At 40.8% G+C, this 22,326-nt stretch overlaps 2 protein-coding genes across 15 annotated transcripts in view; both read left to right on the top strand.

The window, feature by feature from the left end:
- The window catches only part of FAM118B (family with sequence similarity 118 member B), a 66,529-nt gene that overhangs the window by 6,475 nt on the left and 37,728 nt on the right, over positions 1 to 22,326 (top strand). For 10 of the 14 annotated variants that reach the window (XR_008848468.1, XR_008848467.1, XM_056544006.1 and 7 more), the window contains exon 2: positions 22,110 to 22,161. The gene's annotated coding sequence lies outside the window, so the exon portion shown is untranslated. Of the gene's footprint in view, positions 1 to 9,095; positions 9,113 to 10,563; positions 10,627 to 18,720; positions 18,826 to 22,109; positions 22,162 to 22,326 lie in introns of those variants that run through there. The other 4 variants (XM_056543996.1, XM_056543999.1, XM_056544001.1 and 1 more) reach the window with 3 other exon arrangements.
- LOC130294353 (posterior protein-like) lies at positions 12,586 to 14,956 on the top strand. The gene has a single exon (XM_056544008.1). The coding sequence runs from the start codon at positions 12,683 to 12,685 to the stop codon at positions 14,303 to 14,305; it is 1,623 nt and encodes a 540-aa protein (XP_056399983.1). The 5' UTR covers positions 12,586 to 12,682; the 3' UTR covers positions 14,306 to 14,956.

The following is a 22,326-nucleotide window of genomic DNA, read 5'->3' as shown; positions in this document are numbered from 1 at the left end:
ATATGACAACTATACACAATGTAACACAAGGATATGACAACTATACACAATGTAACACAAGGATATGACAACTATACACAATGTAACAGGGATATGACAACTATACACAATGTAATACAGGGATATGACAACTACACACAATGTAATACAGGGATATGACAACTATACACAATGTAATACAGGGATATGACAACTATACACAATGTAATACAGGGATATGACAACTACACACAATGTAACACAAGGATATGACAACTATACACAATGTAACACAAGGATATGACAACTATACACAATGTAATACAGGGATATGACAACTATACACAATGTAACACAAGGATATGACAACTATACACAATGTAATACAGGGATATGACAACTACACACAATGTAACACAGGAATATGACAACTATACACAATGTAATACAGGGATATGACAACTATACACAATGTAACACAGGGATGTGACAACTATACATTGTACAATAATTATATGACAACTATACACAATGTAACACAGGGATGTGACAACTATACACAATGTAATACAGGGATGTGACAACTATACACAATGTAATACAGGGATATGACAACTATACACAATGTAATACAGGGATATGACAACTATACACAATGTAACAGGGATATGACAACTATACACAATGTAACAGGGATATGACAACTATACACAATGTAACACAGGGATATGACAACTATACACAATGTAACACAGGGATATGACAACTTCACACAATGTAACACAGGGATATGACAACTACACACAATGTAATACAGGGATATGACAACTATACACAATGTAACACAGGGATATGACAACTTCACACAATGTAATACAGGGATATGACAACTATACACAATGTAATACAGGGATATGACAACTATACACAATGTAATACAGGGATATGACAACTATACACAATGTAATACAGGGATATGACAACTATACACAATATAACAGGGATATGACAACTACACACAATGTAACACAGGGATATGACAACTATACACAATATAACAGGGATATGACAACTACACACAATGTAATACAGGGATATGACAACTATACACAATGTAACACAGGGATATGACAACTATACACAATGTAACACAGGGATATGACAACTACACACAATGTAACACAGGGATATGACAACTACACACAATGTAACACAGGGATATGACAACTTCACACAATGTAACACAGGGATATGACAACTACACACAATGTAATACAGGGATATGACAACTATACACAATGTAATACAGGGATATGACAACTACACACAATGTAACACAGGGATATGACAACTACACACAATGTAATACAGGGATATGACAACTACACGCAATGTAATACAGGGATATGACAACTATACACAATGTAATACAGGGATATGACAACTATACACAATGTAACACAGGGATGTGACAACTATACACAATGTAATACAGGGATATGACAACTATACACAATGTAACAGGGATATGACAACTATACACAATGTAACACAGGGATATGACAACTAAACACAATATAACACAGGAATATGACAACTACACACAATGTAACACAGGGATATGACAACTATACACAATGTAACAGGGATATGACAACTATACACAATGTAACACAGGGATATGACAACTATACACAATGTAACAGGGATATGACAACTATACACAATGTAACACAGGGATATGACAACTATACACAATGTAACACAGGGATATGACAACTATACACGATGTAACACAGGGATATGACAACTATACACGATGTAACACAGGGATATGACAACTATACACAATGTAACGGATATGACAACTATACACAATGTAACACAGGGATGTGACAACTATACACAATGTAACGGATATGACAACTATACACAATGTAACGGATATGACAACTATACACAATGTAACGGATATGACAACTATACACAATGTAACAGGGATATGACAACTACACATAATGTAACACAGGGATATGACAACTATACACAATGTAACACAGGGATATGACAACTATACACAATGTAACAGGGATATGACAACTATACACAATGTAACACAGGAATATGACAACTATACACAATGTAACAGGGATATGACAACTATACACAATGTAATACAGGGATATGACAACTATACACAATGTAACACAGGGATATGACAACTATACACAATGTAACACAGGGATATGACAACTATACACAATGTAACACAGGGATATGACAACTATACACGATGTAATACAGGGATATGACAACTATACACAATGTAACAGGGATATGACAACTATACACAATGTAACAGGGATATGACAACTATACACAATGTAACAGGGATATGACAACTATACACAATGTAACAGGGATATGACAACTATACACAATGTAACAGGGATATGACAACTATACACAATGTAACAGGGATATGACAACTATACACAATGTAACAGGGATATGACAACTATACACAATGTAACAGGGATATGACAACTATACACAATGTAACAGGGATATGACAACTATACACAATGTAACAGGGATATGACAACTATACACAATGTAATACAGGGATATGACAACTATACACAATGTAATACAGGGATATGACAACTATACACAATGTAACACAGGAATATGACAACTATACACAATGTAATACAGGTATATGACAACTATACACAATGTAACAGGGATATGACAACTATACACAATGTAACAGGGATATGACAACTATACACAATGTAACACAGGGATATGACAACTATACACAATGTAACACAAGGATATGACAACTATACACAATATAACAGGGATATGACAACTATACACAATGTAACACAGGGATATGACAACTATACACAATGTAACACAGGGATATCACAACTATACACAATGTAATACAGGGATATGACAACTATACACAATGTAATACAGGGATATGACAACTATACACAATGTAACACAGGGATATCACAACTACACACAATTTAATAGTTATATCACAACTACACCCAATATAACTGATATCACAACGGACCACAATGTAACAGGGACAATGTAACACAATTATACACTATGTAACACAGTGACAATGCCGCACATGATAGACACAGGTAACAGTGACACACTAAAGAAGTGTTTCCCAACCAGGTGCCTCCAGCTGTTGCAAAACTACAACTCCCAGCATGCCCGGACAGCCAAAGGCTGTCCGGGCATGCTGGGAGTTGTAGTTTTGCAACAGCTGGAGCCATGCTGGATGGGAAACACTGCACTACAAAATCAGGGTCCATTCTGATAGGCTATTCAGGAGTCTAGGAGAGCTGGGTAGTAGCCTTTGGCTGTCCAGGTATGCTGGGTGTTGTAGTTTTGCAACAGCTGGAGGCACTCTGGTTGGGAAACACTGTACTACAGTGTCCAGCATTACACAATAGTACACTTCATATCACCCCTGCGCTGCACACATGATACACGGCACCAATAACACTACATATGGCTCAGGACATAGACACAATGAGTCGCTGTCACCTGCCTCACATGACAGGGACACTCTGCAGCCGCCATATGGTGCACAACACAATGGTGACACCGGCAGCTATAACCGCCTCACCATACACACACGTCACATTGACACCACTCGATTGTGTTCTATCAGGTTGTGCAGGTTCTGCTCCAGCCGCAGCCGCCCTCATTGTTTATTGTCATGGCAGGTTGTGTTGCAGGTTGTGTTGCAGGTTGTGTTGCAGGTTGTGTTGCAGGTTGTGTTGCAGGTTGTGTTGCAGGTTGTGTTGCAGGTTGTGTTGCAGGTTGTGTTGCAGGTTGTGTTGCAGGTTGTGTTGCAGGTTGTGTTGCAGGCTGTGTTGCAGGCTGTGTTGCAGGCTGTGTTGCAGGCTGTGTTGCAGGCTGTGTTGCAGGCTGTGTTGCAGGCTGTGTTGCAGGCTGTGTTGCAGGCTGTGTTGCAGGCTGTGTTGCAGGCTGTGTTGCAGGCTGTGTTGCAGGCTGTGTTGCAGGCTGTGTTGCAGGCTGTGTTGCAGGCTGTGTTGCAGGCTGTGTTGCAGGCTGTGTTGCAGGCTGTGTTGCAGGCTGTGTTGCAGGTTGTGTTGCAGGTTGTGTTACCGGTTGTGTTACCTGTTGCAGGTTGTGTTACGTGTTGCAGGTTGTGTTGCAGGTTGTGTTGCAGGTTGTGTTGCCGGTTGTGTTGCCGGTTGTGTTGCCGGTTGTGTTGCCGGTTGTGTTGCCGGTTGTGTTGCCGGTTGTGTTGCAGGTTGTGTTGCCGGTTGTGTTGTGTTCTGTGTGTGAACAATATGGATGGTCTGAGGATGGTGTCATACAGCCCGAGCGACCACCACACCATGAACCTCGACCTCTGGGGGGCATTACTCTACTAAATCTAAGCCAAAAGGTTGTATATGTGACCCCACAGTCCTCACATGGGTATATATGACCCCCACAGTCCTCACATGGGTATATATGACCCCACAGTCCTCACATTGGTATATATGACCCCACAGTCCTCACATTGGTATATATGATCCCCCACAGTCCTCACATTGGTATATATGACCCCCACAGTCCTCACATTGGTATATATGACCCCACAGTCCTTACATTGGTATATATGACCCCACAGTCCTCACATTGGTATATATGACCCCCACAGTCCTCACATTGGTATATATGACCCCACAGTCCTCACATTGGTATATATGACCCCTCAGTCCTCACATTGGTATATATGACCCCCACAGTCCTCACATTGGTATATATGACCCCACAGTCCTCACATTGGTATATATGACCCCACAGTCCTCACATTGGTATATATGACCCCCTCAGTCCTCACATTGGTATATATACTGACCCCCACAGTCCTCACATTGGTATATATGACCCTCACAGTCCTCACATTGGTATATATGACCCTCACAGTCCTCACATTGGTATATATGACCCCCACAGTCCTCACATTGGTATATATGACCCCCACAGTCCTCACATTGGTATATATGACCCCCACAGTCCTCACATTGGTATATATGACCCCACAGTCCTCACATTGGTATATATGACCCCACAGTCCTCACATTGGTATATATGACCCTCTCAGTCCTCACATTGGTATATATGACCCCCACAGTCCTCACATTGGTATATATGACCCCCACAGTCCTCACATTGGTATATATGACCCCCACAGTCCTCACATTGGTATATATGACCCCCACAGTCCTCACATTGGTATATATGACCCCCACAGTCCTCACATTGGTATATATGACCCCACAGTCCTCACATTGGTATATATGACCCCCTCAGTCCTCACATTGGTATATATACTGACCCCCACAGTCCTCACATTGGTATATATGACCCCACAGTCCTCACATTGGTATATTTGAACCCCACAGTCCTCACATTGGTATATATGACCCCCACAGTCCTCACATTGGTATATATGACCCCCACAGTCCTCACATTGGTATATATGACCCCCACAGTCCTCACATTGGTATATATGACCCCACAGTCCTCACATTGGTATATATGACCCTCTCAGTCCTCACATTGGTATATATGACCCCCACAGTCCTCACATTGGTATATATGACCCCACAGTCCTCACATTGGTATATATGACCCCCACAGTCCTCACATTGGTATATATGACCCCCACAGTCCTCACATTGGTATATATGACCCCCACAGTCCTCACATTGGTATATATGACCCCCACAGTCCTCACATTGGTATATATGGCCCCACAGTCCTCACATTGGTATATATGACCCCACAGTCCTCACATTGGTATATATGACCCCCACAGTCCTCACATTGGTATATATGACCCCCACAGTCCTCACATTGGTATATATGACCCCCACAGTCCTCACATTGGTATATATGACCCCCACAGTCCTCACATTGGTATATATGACCCCCACAGTCCTCACATTGGTATATATGACCCCACAGTCCTCACATTGGTATATATGACCCCCTCAGTCCTCACATTGGTATATATGACCCCCCACAGTCCTCACATTGGTATATATGACCCCCACAGTCCTTACATTGGTATATATGACCCCACAGTCCTTACATTGGTATATATGACCCCACAGTCCTCACATTGGTATATATGACCCCACAGTCCTCACATTGGTATATATGACCCCCCACAGTTCACAGTATGTTCTGTCCCCCTTGGAATAGTAGTTGCAGTTGGATACATCCCCCGTCCACTAGTCTCTCTATCTGTCCCCATTATCCCAGTTGTCACAGTGTCTGTCCATAACAAGTTGTAAAAACAGCACTGAGCATAGTCTTCATACATACGGCAGGTGTGTCCATAGTTCTAGATAGTAACCATGACCTGATAAGCATTTTACAGTTTTTAACCCTTTCCCAGTAGTCATTGCAGATGTTTTCCTCTTCCTCAGTAGTTGCAGCAGTGCCTGCCCCCCCCCTTCCTCCCACAGCAGTGTCTATATTGTTTACATACGATGTATATAGGCGATATTATTTACATACGCTGTATATAGGCGCTATTATTTACACACGCTGTATATAGGTGATATTATTTACACACGATGTATATAGGTGATATTATTTACATACAATGTATATAGGTGATATTATTTACATACAATGTATATAGGTGATATTATTTACATACAATGTATATAGGTGATATTATTTACATACAATGTATATAGGTGATATTATTTACACACAATGTATATAGGTGATATTATTTACACACAATGTATATAGGCGATATTATTTACATACAATGTATATAGGCGATATTATTTACACACAATGTATATAGGCGATATTATTTACATACAATGTATATAGGTGATATTATTTACATACAATGTATATAGGTGATATTATTTACATACAATGTATATAGGTGATATTATTTACATACAATGTATATAGGCGATATTATTTACATACAATGTATATAGGCGATATTATTTACACACAATGTATATAGGCGATATTATTTACACACAATGTATATAGGCGATATTATTTACACACAATGTATATAGGCGATATTATTTACACACAATGTATATAGGCGATATTATTTACATACAATGTATATAGGTGATATTATTTACATACGATGTATATAGGCGATATTATTTACATACACTGTATATAGACGATATTATTTACATACGATGTATATAGGCGATATTATTCACATACGATGTATATAGGCGATATTATTTACATACACTGTATATAGACGATATTATTTACATACGATGTATATAGGCGATATTATTTACATACGCTGTATATAGGCGATATTATTTACATACGCTGTATATAGGCGATATTATTTACATATGCTGTATATAGATATTATTTACATACAATGTATATAGGCGATATTATTTACATACGATGTATATAGGCGATATTATTTACATACGATGTATATAGGCGATATTATTTACATACGATGTATATAGGCGATATTATTTACATACAATGTATATAGGTGGTATTATTTACATACAATGTATATAGGCGATATTATTTACATACGATGTACGGTATATAGGCGATATTATTTACATACAATGTATATAGGTGATATTATTTACATATGCTGTGTATAGGCGATATTATTTACGCACGATGTATATAGGCGATATTATTTACATACAATGTATATAGGTGATATTATTTACATACAATGTATATAGGCGATATTATTTACATACGATGTATATAGGCGATATTATTTACATACAATGTATATAGGCGATATTATTTACATACAATGTATATAGGCGATATTATTTACATACAATGTATATAGGCGATATTATTTACATACGATGTATATAGGTGATATTATTTACATACAATGTATATAGGCGATATTATTTACATACAATGTATATAGGCGATATTATTTACATACGATGTATATAGGCGATATTATTTACATACAATGTATATAGGCGATATTATTTACATACAATGTATATAGGCGATATTATTTACATACAATGTATATAGGTGATATTATTTACATACAATGTATATAGGCAATATTATTTACACACGCTGTATATAGGCGATATTATTTACATACAATGTATATAGGCAATATTATTTACTCACGGTGTATGTAGGTGATATTTACATATGCTGTGTATAGGCGAAATTATTTGCGTATACTGTGTATAGGCGATATTATTTGCGTATGCTGTGTATAGGCGATATTATTTGCGTATGCTGTGTATAGGTGATATTATTTACGCACGATGTATATAGGTGATATTATTTACTCACGGTGTATATAGGTGATATTATTTACTCACGGTGTATATAGTTGATATCATTTATATGTGTCCTCTTCCTGTTGCTTTCTCCTTCGCATCCATCTTATGTAAATAAGAGAATTACACAACGTCCCCTATTAAACCAGTATTGCTCAAACTGTGGCTCTCTAACTGTTGCCAAACTACAACTCCCAGCATGCCCTGACAGCCTCCATTTGTTCCTCAACCTGTGGTTATTCAGCTGTTGCAAAACTACAACTCCCAGCATGCCCTGACAGCCTCCATTTGTTCCTCAACCTGTTGTTATTCAGCTGTTGCAAAACTACAACTCCCAGCATGCCCTGACAGTCTGCATCTTTCTTCAACCAGTGTGGAGAGGTCTTTACTGAACATCAGCCCTGTAGAGAAACATGGAAAGAATTACGTAAGAAATTGTCAATCCCCAAATGATGTAACACTACAACTCAAATAAGGATAACTTTGTGAGGGTAAATAAAGTTATGGGAAGTGCTTAAAACGTAACATTTATGTCTATATACACATAAAATGTAATTCACTCAATAGTGTTGCAGAGTGGATCAAGTTAGGTTGGTGTAAATGGCGCAACACCAATCTAATACCATAGGAAGCTACTGTTAAATGAATATTAATCACAAGCCTCCAATGTCATTTCAGGAGGCTAACCCTATATTGAAATGTCTCCCAACGCATTTCTAGTGCCCAGATGAGTGTGACGCCATCCTCAGGGGAGTGACAAAAAGGTATAAACTCTGTATGGGGAACACTGGGGAGTAATCCCTACATTGCATACAGGGTCCCAGTATAGCAAAGCTCCACCACACAGTTCTATATCATGACAGATAGGTCAGGCTGATCATGCTTCCGCGTGGAGTCATATGGTGCATGTCTTCATGTCCGGGTACAGTTACGTAGATCTGTTCTCAGTATGACCGATGGCGCACTGCTGCAGCAGCAGAGATGCCGGCTTAGGCTGGGTTCACACCACGTTTTTGCAATACAGTTCCCGTATATGTTTTTAATGTGAAAACCGTACAGAACCGTATTGAAAACCCTATTCATTGACTCTCCATAGAAAACCGTATGCCAAAAGATGCATCCGGTTGTGCCCGTCTTGTCAGCTTTTTTCCCGTACCCAAAATCGTATCCTATGGGAGTCAATGGGAACCTTACAGAACTGTATGTGCGTGCGGTTCCATCCGGTTTTCACCATACGGTTTTTGAATTTGCACAGTTTTTTTTCTTGGAATTTCAATCAAACAAGTGAAACTTTATTCATAATGGAGTGGAAAGTTAAACACGTATAAGTTTTTTTCTTAAGAGCGGATGCAACCGGACATCATTTTTCAAACCGTATACGGATTAAAATTTGTACACACGTTTTGATACAGTTCTGTCAGGTTTTGAGGAATCAGTTTGTTATCAAAAACCTGATACGGGAACTGTATTGCAAAAACGTGGTGTGAACCCGGCCTTATTCAGCCTGGCATGCGTGCTGGACTACAACTCCCATCATGTCTTTTCAGGGCAGGCCCATTTGTAGATCCAAGGTAGTTAGTTACCTAATAAACGGGAAGAAACATAATAATATGGAGAAGTCCTAAACAGCACAATGCAACAACCGGAAATATAGTCGTCCTGTAATGTGGCCTTCCTCTGGTGACATTTACTCCAATCGCAGAGTCCAGCGCCCCCGCCCCCTCCTCACCTGCGTCTTAGGGGGTCTCTATATTCGCTGCCATCACGTGCGCCCTGTCCCATCACTTCTCTATCTTTATGCTCCTGGATTAGGGAAGTGAACACTTAGATAAACTTGCACTTTGCCTGGCGATAAATGGGAACAATGGATGGTAAACAGCGGCGGCGGCGAGGGCTGTAGATAGGGGGGATAGACTGTTTTGGGAGCTGAGTCCCAGGGAGAAGAAACATGGAGAGTCCTTATTGCTGAAATCTGAGAACGTGGCGATGATGAACTTTGACCTCAGGAGATCTTCGCCAACAAGAGCTTACAATCTACAAGGGTGAGACCACCACTCTATATAGGGAGAGTTATCAAAACCTGTCTAGAGAAAAAGTGGCTGAGTTGCCCATAGCAACCAATCAGATCGCTGCTTTCATTTGTGAAAAGGCCTCTGAAAAATGAAAGAAGCAATCTGATTGGTTGCCATGGGCGACTGAGCAACTGTTCCTCTGGACGGGTTTTGATGAATCTCCTCCTATCTCCCCAAGGGTTGTCACTTCTAGGAAAGCTCTAATGGTTGTCACCCGGCTTTTTCTGAATTATCGTGCCATATTAGGGTTGCCACCTGGCCAGTATTTTGGCCACCCTGACGGTGTTTTATATTAGAAATACCAGAAATGTAATGACCAGTATTTATCCAACCAATCCTCCAACTCCCGGAATGTTACACCATATAGTATTCCAGTGTTTCCCAACCAGAGCGCCTCCAGCTGTTGCAAAACTACAACTTCCAGCATGCCCGGACAGCCAACGGCTGTCCGGGCATGCTGGGAGTTGTAATTTTGCCGCAGCTGGAGGCACCCTGGTTGGTAAACACTGACCTATATTATATACTACTAAATAGTCCAACATGCTGGGAGTTGTAGTTTTGCAATAGCTGGAGGCACGCTGGTTGGGAAACACTGACCTATACTATGTACTACTATATAACATGCTGGGAGTTGTAGTTTTGCAACAGCTGAAGGCACCCCTGGTTGGAAAACACTGACCTATACTATATACTACTATATAGTCCAACATGCTGGGAGTTGTAGTTTTGCAAAAGATGGAGGCACCCCGGGTTGGGAAACACTGACCTATACTATATACTACTATATAACATGCTGGGAGTTGTAGTTTTTTTGGGGGGGCAGCTGATGAGCCACAGGCTGTATCAGGGCATGCTGGGAGTTGTAGTTAGTAACTAACTGCAACTCCCTAATTTACAGATCGGGGTGCAAAAAATGAGCCCTCATACAGGCCCGTATAAGGAGAAATAAAAAAAAGTTATAGGGGTCAGAATAGGACAAAATTTCCCCCACATATGTGTATCCTGTAATGTTACGCATATATAATTAATTATGCAAATTAGCATGGCCGGTATTTTATTTATATTTTATTTTGGCAAGAAAGGTGGCGACCCTATGCCATACATGAGCCAGTGATGCATCTGTAGATGTTGCAGCCAACATTGGCCACACTAATATAATTTTGATGTGTTTTTATTATGGACTCGAATATATTGGAATGCAGTGGAATTTTCATGGATGGAATGGTGTAGGGTGTCTGCAGGACTGGCTTCAAGAATTGTGGTTGATGCAAACAGCTGATTAGACAATCATTTGCTTTCATCCTGTTTAAAGCCATACGATAAGCCTGGCACCTGAGTGATAAGAATGGAGGTGAGCTACAGTTCCTGTTACCTCCAATAATATAAGCCATAAAACCAGCCCCTGCCGTGTTGGATACAATGGACTGCAAATCATCCTGTCAGCCCACCAAGGTGTGATTCTCAAGGAAACTTGGATATCTGTCAACACAGTATGGGACAACAAAGAAGACCCCCCCACTCAAGAAGACATCAAAAGGACAAGAACTGATTGCAATGCAAATAAACTGTAACTGTTCTGATTGGCCATGGAGATATCTTGGGATGGGCAATGTATGGGTTATGTGTGTGGATGACTGCTATATATGTGTTACTTATAGGATGATGAGAGAGAGAGCACTTCCTGCCCCCTTCCTTTCACCTTCCCCTCTTCCTTGCACCCCTATCCCTTAACTAGTTAGGATCCCCCTTTGTATTTATATGTATATGTGTAGTTTGTAATAAACCCCTATAAAGATTCAGTTGTCCTCAATCAATTAGTAAGGCACCCCAAAAACAAAGCAGTTTCTACATTTGGCACCCCAGATGGGACTGTGATTTAAAATTCCACAGAGGATCCACAGGAACGAATCTGCTTTGCTCCAAATTTCTAAGAGGAAAAGATCGAGGAGCAAGGAATCTGGATCTTGGCTACAAAGGAAATCCTGGTGAGTGTATTGTTTCATTTATGTTATTTGTAAGCTCATCCTAGCAAGTTTAGTGTAGATATTAATCAGGTTGTGTATGACATTTTTTGGTAGGGATTAGTTATAGCTTATTTTGTGTTTTTAGAAGTGAGTTTTACATTGGAGTAGGCCGAATATATGTTGTGTGAGACCATTGTTCTAGATAAGGTACTGGTCAGGTGAGGCCTAGGATTTGCTTGCTGTTGTGGGAGTGGTTGTATTGTTAGTTTTGTTTGTTGTATATTACTGTATTGTCAATATGGAATTTGTGGAGAAGTTTGTGGAGAAGCATGCCTCTGCTAAGTACCAGACATGTGCAGATGGATCTCTGGGAGATCAGTTTATGGCATTGAGGATGCAGTGCCAGGAGTATAATGGTAACATTGATTGTAAAAAGAATAGCAAGAAGTGGAAGAAAGAAAAGTTAGGTAATGAAATGTTATTGCTTATGAAAATTAGGGAGATAGCGGAAGAGAAGGAGACCAAGTGGCAGAATGAGAGGAGGCAGATGAAAGAGAGTTTAGATAAGATTGCAGAGTCTGTTCTTGAAATTTCAGCAGAGTCCAGTAATGAATTGAGAAATTTAAAGGCAGAAATAGAGGAATTAACCGAAAGAAACAAAGGGCTGGTGGAGTTGGCAGAGAGGTATGAGTTTAAGGTTGGCTCTAACAGGTCCCATTTATTGTCTTTAGAGAATAAGATTAGTCAGATGGAGGTGATGATAGCTGATTTAGAAGGGCAGCTGTCTAAAGCAAGATCCCAGCTAGTCAGCCAAGAGCAGCACATCCGGTCCCTTACATTGCATAAATGTGAAGCAACAAATATCTGCACAATCTCATCTATGGATGAGGGCGAGGTAACAGGCATGGTAGCTGATAGTCCTCCAGCATTGACCATCCAGGACAGACTCCATTTGTGTAAAGTTATTGGAGACTGTAATACAAGCGAATCACCCATAACTTTATCCAATAGGTTTGAAGCTGTAGTGAAGCAGTATCACCTAGATAACAAAGATGCCTGGTCTCTGCTCCGAGCTTGGCTTCCAGGGCCACTGGCAGCGCAGTTAACATCTGCCCACATAGATAATGACTGTAGAGGTGCAGAATTCAGGAGGAAGGAGCTGCAGCATGTTTTGGGTGGGCGAGACATTAGGGGTGAAGATGCCCTAAGAAAATTGCGGTTCAGGCGATGTGATGATCCGGTCATGTTTTGTAATGATTATCTCTCCCTATATAAGTCTGTTTATGACTGCCCAGAAATGTCTCAGGATGATACCAATTTCCTCTATTCCATGGCGAATAGATGTAACGTAGATTACAGCACGAGATTGGCGCTGAGAAATACCAACTCCCATGAGAAATTTATCAATATTTTGAGGGACTGGTGTGAAGGGTCTGGAGACAGGAATGAGACACCCGAAAACATATCTGTTGTGCATAGACCTAGGAGGAAATGGTGGGTTAGATATTGTTACAAATGTGGGAGACCAGGACATATTAAAAGATATTGTGAGACATCTAATGTGCACCCTGAGCCAATAGACCATTCATCACAGCAGGAGGTTAGCAGCATTCAGCCTGAGGGGGAGAATACCACCCAGAATAAAGAGGTCACACAAAGGTGTGAAGAGATGGGTGATATGGAGACTAACCCTGTTACATTTGCATCAAAATCCCCAACAAAACAGTCGCCTAATGTGAATAAAGTAGAGACAAAGAAACAGAAAGACACATCCCCTTGTGAACAGCAAAAGGCAGGCATTAATATCCCAATGTACAATCCATGGGGAAATCTGCCATTTTTACTATTCTTGAGTTGGTCACAGATTGCTCTACCCCTATTGATTAATAGCACAGCACAGTGTGATAATATGTGTTGGTAAACATTGAGGAACTTTGTTGTGCTAGATATGGACATATTGGTATAGATATAAATGACAGAACTATATCTGTTTTACATGCGTGTTTTTGTATTCTAATTGTGTTTGTGTTTCTTTACAGACTGACCACCATTATCATGTGATGTTGCAGCAAAGATACTAATCTCTATGCTTCTTCAACAGGTTATAAACTGAGACGTCAACAAATGAAACTGGTTATTCTAGTAAATAATCTAGTGTATTTGGCCAATTCACTAATTTAAAGTCCACGTGGTTTTATCAATGAGCTCAAGTGTAGAGGGTCAATTGTTTGCAAACAATTATACAAATTAACATCCCATTGTGATGTGGAGGTGTTGTGCTAGACAAGTGTCTTTTAAGTGTCTTTTGTAGGTGTATGTTTGTTTGTTTTCTTATGTCTTTTTCCAAACAGATCACAGACTTCAATCATGAGCTGAAGATTGATAATTGAAATGTATGAAGAGCGACCACTACAAATCTGGGATTCCAGTGTGAATGCTATAGAATTGATTAGACCTTTACTCAGAATTACCTAAAGATGCATCATGAGATAGATAAAAGTTGAGTTAATCTATGATATGTTTTATGTTGTCTGTTTATGTCCTGTTCATTGTGTATCTTGTGTCGGCATTATGTTATTTCTTTTATGCTCCAGATGACCAGGAGTATGTTTTTTTCTATTAAGCATATATTTTTGCTTTTGAAACAGCTGTGTTCATTGCTTAGATTTTTTTATTTATTTTTTTTGCTTTTTCCCTAAAAATATTTTTCTTCCAATGCATTCTACCTTTTATTTTTTGATTGGTACCATTTTGTTTTTTTCCTTTTGGTACCAAAGGGGCGTTAAAATGTTTATTGGTCCAAAAAAAAAAGTTAATTGGTATTAAAGATTTTAATGATTTTTGTGAAACATTTTTCCCATTTGCATGCATTCGGGTTATATATAAGGGAATTGGTGTAACAAGCCCAATCAGGGATAAAGCGAGTGCAGCCATTTCAGGAGTTTACCTTGCTTGTTAAATCTAGGAAATGTCTTCCTCCCTGTCAGTTATTTAGGGATATGTCTTAATGTTAGACTAGCAAGAAGGAACCCAGCTTGGATCTGGTTATTAGGACACAATGAATGGAGGAGGCACTATATGGACCATGGGTCAGAATTTTTAGAATTATTAGGCAATCAGTGTACAGCAACTGCTTGACAGGTTCTTATGTAGGAAGTTTTGATGTTATGGCATATATTACATTATACTGCTAAGAATCTGATACTGCTCTTGTTCTTTTGTTCCCAGGATCCTTTGTGAAGCAAATACAAGATTGGCATGTGCTGGTTCCTGGATGTGTGTATAAGCCATACATGTGATGGCAACTAAATTAATCCCTCTGTCGGTCAAAGATTTCTTCAAATAATCCTATTAACAATTAAAAAGCAATGGTCTATCTACTGGTCACCAAGAGAGATCAGCTGGTGCAAACATGGCAAAATACATTCAATGGAAAGTGCCAAAACATGATGTCATGGAACACATACCCATAAACTTAATTTGTTCAAAGAAATGAGAAACCCGATGGATACAGTTTCAGCTTGTCAGTTTGTTTTATACATGTAATCATGATATTGTCTTTTACTATTATGTATCTGTCAATGACACAGGTAGCTGTGTGTATAGGGGAACATGATATTTTATATAATTTATGTTGTTGGATACCAATTGATAGGAGTGTGAATGTGGGTGAATGGTGCGATGTTCATTTATGCCCAGTCTCTTCAAAATTGTTACCTCTACCAGTATGGCCCTGAGGAGGATCCAGAAGCTAAATGGACTTTTGTAATCTAGAGGACTGTGCAGAAGACTGTGGACTTCATTTTGGGTGTGGCTCAAGTGTTTGTGTGCCATTCAGGCCCAAAGGGGCGTATGTTGCAGCCAACATTGGCCACACTAATATAATTTTGATGTGTTTTTATTATGGACTCGAATATATTGGAATGCAGTGGAATTTTCATGGATGGAATGGTGTAGGGTGTCTGCAGGACTGGCTTCAAGAATTGTGGTTGATGCAAACAGCTGATTAGACAATCATTTGCTTTCATCCTGTTTAAAGCCATACGATAAGCCTGGCACCTGAGTGATAAGAATGGAGGTGAGCTACAGTTCCTGTTACCTCCAATAATATAAGCCATAAAACCAGCCCCTGCCGTGTTGGATACAATGGACTGCAAATCATCCTGTCAGCCCACCAAGGTGTGATTCTCAAGGAAACTTGGATATCTGTCAACACAGTATGGGACAACAAAGAAGACCCCCCCACTCAAGAAGACATCAAAAGGACAAGAACTGATTGCAATGCAAATAAACTGTAACTGTTCTGATTGGCCATGGAGATATCTTGGGATGGGCAATGTATGGGTTATGTGTGTGGATGACTGCTATATATGTGTTACTTATAGGATGATGAGAGAGAGAGCACTTCCTGCCCCCTTCCTTTCACCTTCCCCTCTTCCTTGCACCCCTATCCCTTAACTAGTTAGGATCCCCCTTTGTATTTATATGTATATGTGTAGTTTGTAATAAACCCCTATAAAGATTCAGTTGTCCTCAATCAATTAGTAAGGCACCCCAAAAACAAAGCAGTTTCTACAGTAGACATGGAGAGCAGCATGACAACAGGGTCCTGTAATAGTGGCCATATTGGTCATCACCCAGCTTTCCCATAAGTATGCCTGCCGCTCCCAGCGTTACGTCCGGTCATTTTACAGGTTTGCACTGTACGCGTTTGTCAGACCTTCTATGGCGAAGATGAGGCAGCCACTCCATAAAACCAGTTTCTGTGTCCGTGCTTAAGCCATATAAGGCTGTGTACACACACCGCGTTACCATCATATAAACCCAGGACTTTACTTCTCCTTCCTGACGGATCCACTCTTTGGCTTTGGCTCAAAAACTGCGTCAAAAACTCTGGTGGTGATTTTTTTCCCCCTCTAAATATGTTGTGTATGGAGGAGAAAACCGTGCCCTAGTGTCAGAGCGGGTTCACAGAGCACGGGTTTCCCCCAAAACCAGAAGGTTACGAGTATGATCACTTGAAGAATATTCCGGTTCTGTAAAAAAAAAAAACTACTTACCCCCGCAGCTCCCGTTCTGCTTTCCCTCCTCCGCCTCTTATCTGTTCCTCCTGCCCTCTCAGCCAATCACTGACTGTAGCGGTGTCCTCTCTCTGACGCAGGCTGTAGAAGTTGAAAACCAGGGGTAGGTAAGTATGGGGGGTTCTTCTTTACCACGGCCCCATCATTATTTTCTTTACAACTTCAGAATATCCGCTAAATCCTTTGTCCACATGTGAGTTTAAGCGCAGTTTTCAGCTGTATTACTGGCGTTGTGTCTGCATTTTTTTTTTTTTTAGGTCAAATTAGCTGTTTTAGGATCTACAGGTTTATTCCCATGTTGCTTACAGGGCTTTGGTTGAGGGTAGAGATGAGCAAAGTTACAGTAATTCGATTCGTCACGAATTTCTTGGCTCGCCGATTGATGACTTTATCCTGCATAAATGAGTTCAGCTTTCAGGTGCTCCGGTGGGCTGGAATCTCTCTCCTAGGAATGTATCCATCTTTTCCAGCTCAGCGGAGCACCTGAAAGCTGAACTCATTTATGCAGGATAAAGTCATCAATCGGCGAGCCGTAGTTATTTAGGAGGAGGAGGGGTGGGGGGCGGGACGGGACATAGGTGCAGTAATCATTTAGGGGGGGGACATAGGTGCAGTAGTCATTTAGGGGGGGGACATAGGTGCAGTAGTCATTTAGGGGGGGGGACATAGATGCAGTAGTCATTTAGGGGGGGACATAGGTGCAGTAGTCATTTAGGGGGGGACATAGGTGCAGTAGTCATTTAGGGGGGGACATAGGTGCAGTAGTCATTTAGGGGGGGGACATAGATGCAGTAGTCATTTAGGGGGGGGACATAGATGCAGTAGTCATTTAGGGGGGGACATAGGTGCAGTAGTCATTTAGGGGGGACATAGGTGCAGTAGTCATTTAGGGGGGACATAGGTGCAGTAGTCATCATTAAGGGGGTGCACAGGTGCTGTATTTATCATTCTGGGTGATATAGGTGCAATAGTCATCATTCAGGGGGACACGGGGGCAGTAGATATCATTCAGGGGGACACAGGGGCAGTAGTTATCATTTAGGAGGACACAGGTGAAGTAGTTATTTAGGGGGGGACACAGGTGCAGTAGATATCATTTAGGGGGGGGGACACAGTTGCAATAGACATCATTCAGGGGGACACAGGTGCAGCAGTCATCTCTCTCCAGATAGCACGTGCAGTCAGCAGACGTCTCTTTTCCTTGTATTGTTCCACCTCTGCGCCGCCTTTAGTTCCTCTTACATCATCTTCCTAGATAAATCTGAGCCATGACCGGACAGGACTGGAGCAGAGGCTATATAAGCTGAGTGCACACTCTCCTCACCTGAGCACAGCTGCTGGACACCTGCCGGTCACATTTGTAAGTTCTGCCCCGGGCCAGGATGGCTGTATGATCTGTATATATATATATATATATGTGTTATTTCTTTTATTCTGTTACCCTGCACTGTAGATTGTCAGCTCTTGTGTTGCTGCCTTCAGTCCATGGCTGGTGTTGCTGTTCTTTAAGGGACGGGTCACCTCGACTCTTTGTTTCCAGGATTTAGCTGGAACAAGTCATGAATCACAGGAAAGTTCTTCACTGAGAATATCCAGAGCGTCCTGTGACTACAGAGAAGTGCCCCATCTCCCCCCCACCTGCTGTGCCCCATTCTCACTATTTTAACCCTTTCCTTTCTTGCTCTCAGCGAAAGTGTTGTATGTTTTGTTTTTGGGCAAGGGTGGGTGTTCCTCATGTCGTCAAATTTTGTAATATACTTTGTGCTTTACCTTGTTACCATAGATGAATATAAGGGTATTGATGACGTCTTGGGCAGTGTTTTCCAAACAATGGCCCTCCAGCTGTTGCAAGACTACAACTAATAATTATACTCTATAGTCCACAAGAATGGTGCTGATCCTTGCTGACAGTCTATATCCGTGTTTCCCAAGCAGGGTCTCTCCAGCTGTTGCAAAACTACTACTCCCAGCATGCCCGGACAGCCTTTGGCTGTCCGGGCATGCTGGGAGTTGTAGTTTTGCAACAGCTGGTGGCACACTGTTTGGAAAACACTGCCCTAGGGGTTAGTTGTTGCATACCATTGTGGCACCCTTCTTGGACATGGATTAGCTCAAATCACTGGGACTAATCTGCACTGACCTTCCAACTCCAATTTTTTTTCACACAGGCAATTATTTGAAATACATACTTTAAATTGAAATAATGAAAATTTAATTGAAAGCAATGAGACGCGTATGGCGCGCTTTTTTTTTTGGGGGGGGGCATATTTTGATATGTAACGCACAGGAATATGTCATCGTAACAAGGCGAAAAAAGTCCAGAGGATTGCTTAGACCAGCGGTCTCCAAACGGTAGACCTCCAGCTGTTGCAAACCTACAACTCCCAGCATGCCTGATGCATTGTAGCAAACCCTCAGTTGTGACAAGCATTAAAGGGGTACTCCGGTGAAAACCTTTTTTTTCTTTTAGAATCAACTGGTGGCAGAAAGTTAAACATATTTGTAAATTACTTCTATTAAAAAATCTTAATCCTTCCTGTACTTATTAGCTGCTGAATACTACAGAGGAAATTCTTTTCTTTTTGGAATTGCTCTCTGATGACATCACGACCACAGTTCTCTCTGCTGACGTTATAATAATAATAATAATGCTTTATTTATTGTTGTCCTTAGTGGGATTTGAACCCAAGTCCCCAGAACTGCAAGGCAGCAGTGCTAACCACTGAGCCACCATGCTGCCCTTAGCATACATCTTGGTTGCTAAAATGGACAGAGATGTCAGCAGAGAGCACTGTGCTCGTGATGTCATCAGTGTTCCAAAAAGAAAGGAATTTCCTCTGTAGCATTCAGCAGCTAATAAGTACTGGAAGGATTAAGAATTTTTAATAGAAGTAATTTACAAGTATGTTTAACTTTCTGCCACCAGTTGATTTAAAAGAAAAAAGGTTTTCACCGGAGTACCCCTTTAAAGAAGTTTTCTACAGAATAGGGGATGAATGTCTTTATCGTAGAGGTCCGACGACTGGTACATCTCTTGCTCAAAACCTGTCCAGAGGAAAAGTTGCTGAGTTGCCCATAGCAACCAATCAGATTGCTTCTTTCATTTTGCAGAGGCCTTGTTAAAAATGAAAGAAGCGATCTGATTGGTTGCTATGGGCAACTGGACAACTTTTCCTCTGGACAGGTTTTGATCAATCTCCCCCAGTGTGCCTTTATTTTGTGGCGAATTTATCATCTAGTTTGCGCTATTTTTGGATGTCTATGCTGGCTTTGTCATTCTCCCTGTGCGCTTCCAGGCTAACGAAAAATGATTTTTCTGTTTCAATGTTTTTATTATTATTATTATTATTAAGGTGATCAAAAATGAATAAGCATACAAAACGTGTAAGGTCAGCAGTACACGTTATGCCAACTGTAAGGAATTGTAAACTTCAACAAGTAATTAGCAATATATTAGGCATAAGTCCAAAAGGTTCGGATCACAGTCACAAATCAGTTGTGGCTTAACGAAAAATGATTTTTAACACAAATTTGCTTCAGTGAACGGCTGTCGTAGACATATGCGCGATCTTTTCACCTTTTTTTTTTTGCACTATCCAGGGGCTTCCTGTCATTTGCGCAAATGTATGAAGTGACATGCGTATGATAATGAGAATTCACCCCCAAAGTCAATACTGTGGACCTCCCAGACGTTGCAAGCTGTCCGGATATGCTGCATGTTGGCTGTCCGGGCATGCTGAGAGTTGTAGTTTTCCAACAGCTGCAGGGCCACAGTTTAGAGACCACTGGCCTAGACTGATGCATTGTAGCAATCCCTCAGCTGCAACAATCTTTAAAGAAGTTTTCCAGTCTTCCACAGGATAGAGATGAATGTCTGATCGTAGAGGTCTGACCACTGGAACCTCCTCCGAACAGGTTTTAAAGGTGGAAAACTTTTTTTTATTTTTTTATTATTATAATTTTTTTTTAAATCAACTGGTGCCAAAAAGTTAAACAGATTTGTACATAACTTCTATTAAAAACTCTTAATCCTTCCAGTACTTTTTAGGGGCTGTATACTAAAGAGAAATCCAAAAAGAAATGCATTTCCTGTGATGTCATGACCACAGTGTTCTCTGCTGACCTCTGCTGTCCATTTTAGGAAGTGTCCAGACAAGCATATGTTTGCTTTGGGGATTTTCTTCTTCACTGGACAGTTCCAAAAATGGACAGCAGAGGTCAGCAGAGAGCACTGTGGTCATGACATCACAGGAAATGCATTTCTTTTTTGGATTTCTCTTTAGTATACAGCCCCTAAAAAGTACTGGAAGGATTAAGAGTTTTTAATAGAAGTTATTTACAAAGCTGTTTAACTTTCTGGCACCAGTTGATTTAAAAAAAAAAAAAGTTTTCCACGGGAGTACCCCTTTAAATTGCCCAAGTACCTGATATCTCCCCCCCCCAAACAGTGATGACACTTTCTTGCCCTAAGCCAGTGTTTCTCAACCAGGGTGCCTCCAGCCTAAGGCTGTCTGGGCGTGCTGGGAGTTTGTTTCGCAACAGCTGGAGGCACCCTGGTTTGAAAACGCTGCCCTGGGCCCTAAACTGTGTGATGTTTCTGTGACTGTACTGTCGGGGTGCTTGAGCTGTTTTTGTTCTTTACAGGGTGTTGATGATCTGAACGCTCGCCCCGTCAGGAAGTGACCGGCACAGTAAGGTAAACACGCCAGCGTTCTAAGAATGTCACCAATGTGCAGGGCTGCCCAGGGTCGCCACTTCCCGACTCCCGCCTGTGCTGCCATGGCGACGGCTGCTTCTTGGCTGCCCTTCCCGGCAATCACCGCTATCTTGGAAAACAATCACTTTTTAGCCCAGGGACTGT

This window comes from Hyla sarda, chromosome 10 (genome assembly GCF_029499605.1).
Source record: "Hyla sarda isolate aHylSar1 chromosome 10, aHylSar1.hap1, whole genome shotgun sequence".
NCBI classification, from domain to species: domain Eukaryota; kingdom Metazoa; phylum Chordata; class Amphibia; order Anura; family Hylidae; genus Hyla; species Hyla sarda.
This window is presented reverse-complemented; position numbering and strand designations above follow the sequence as displayed.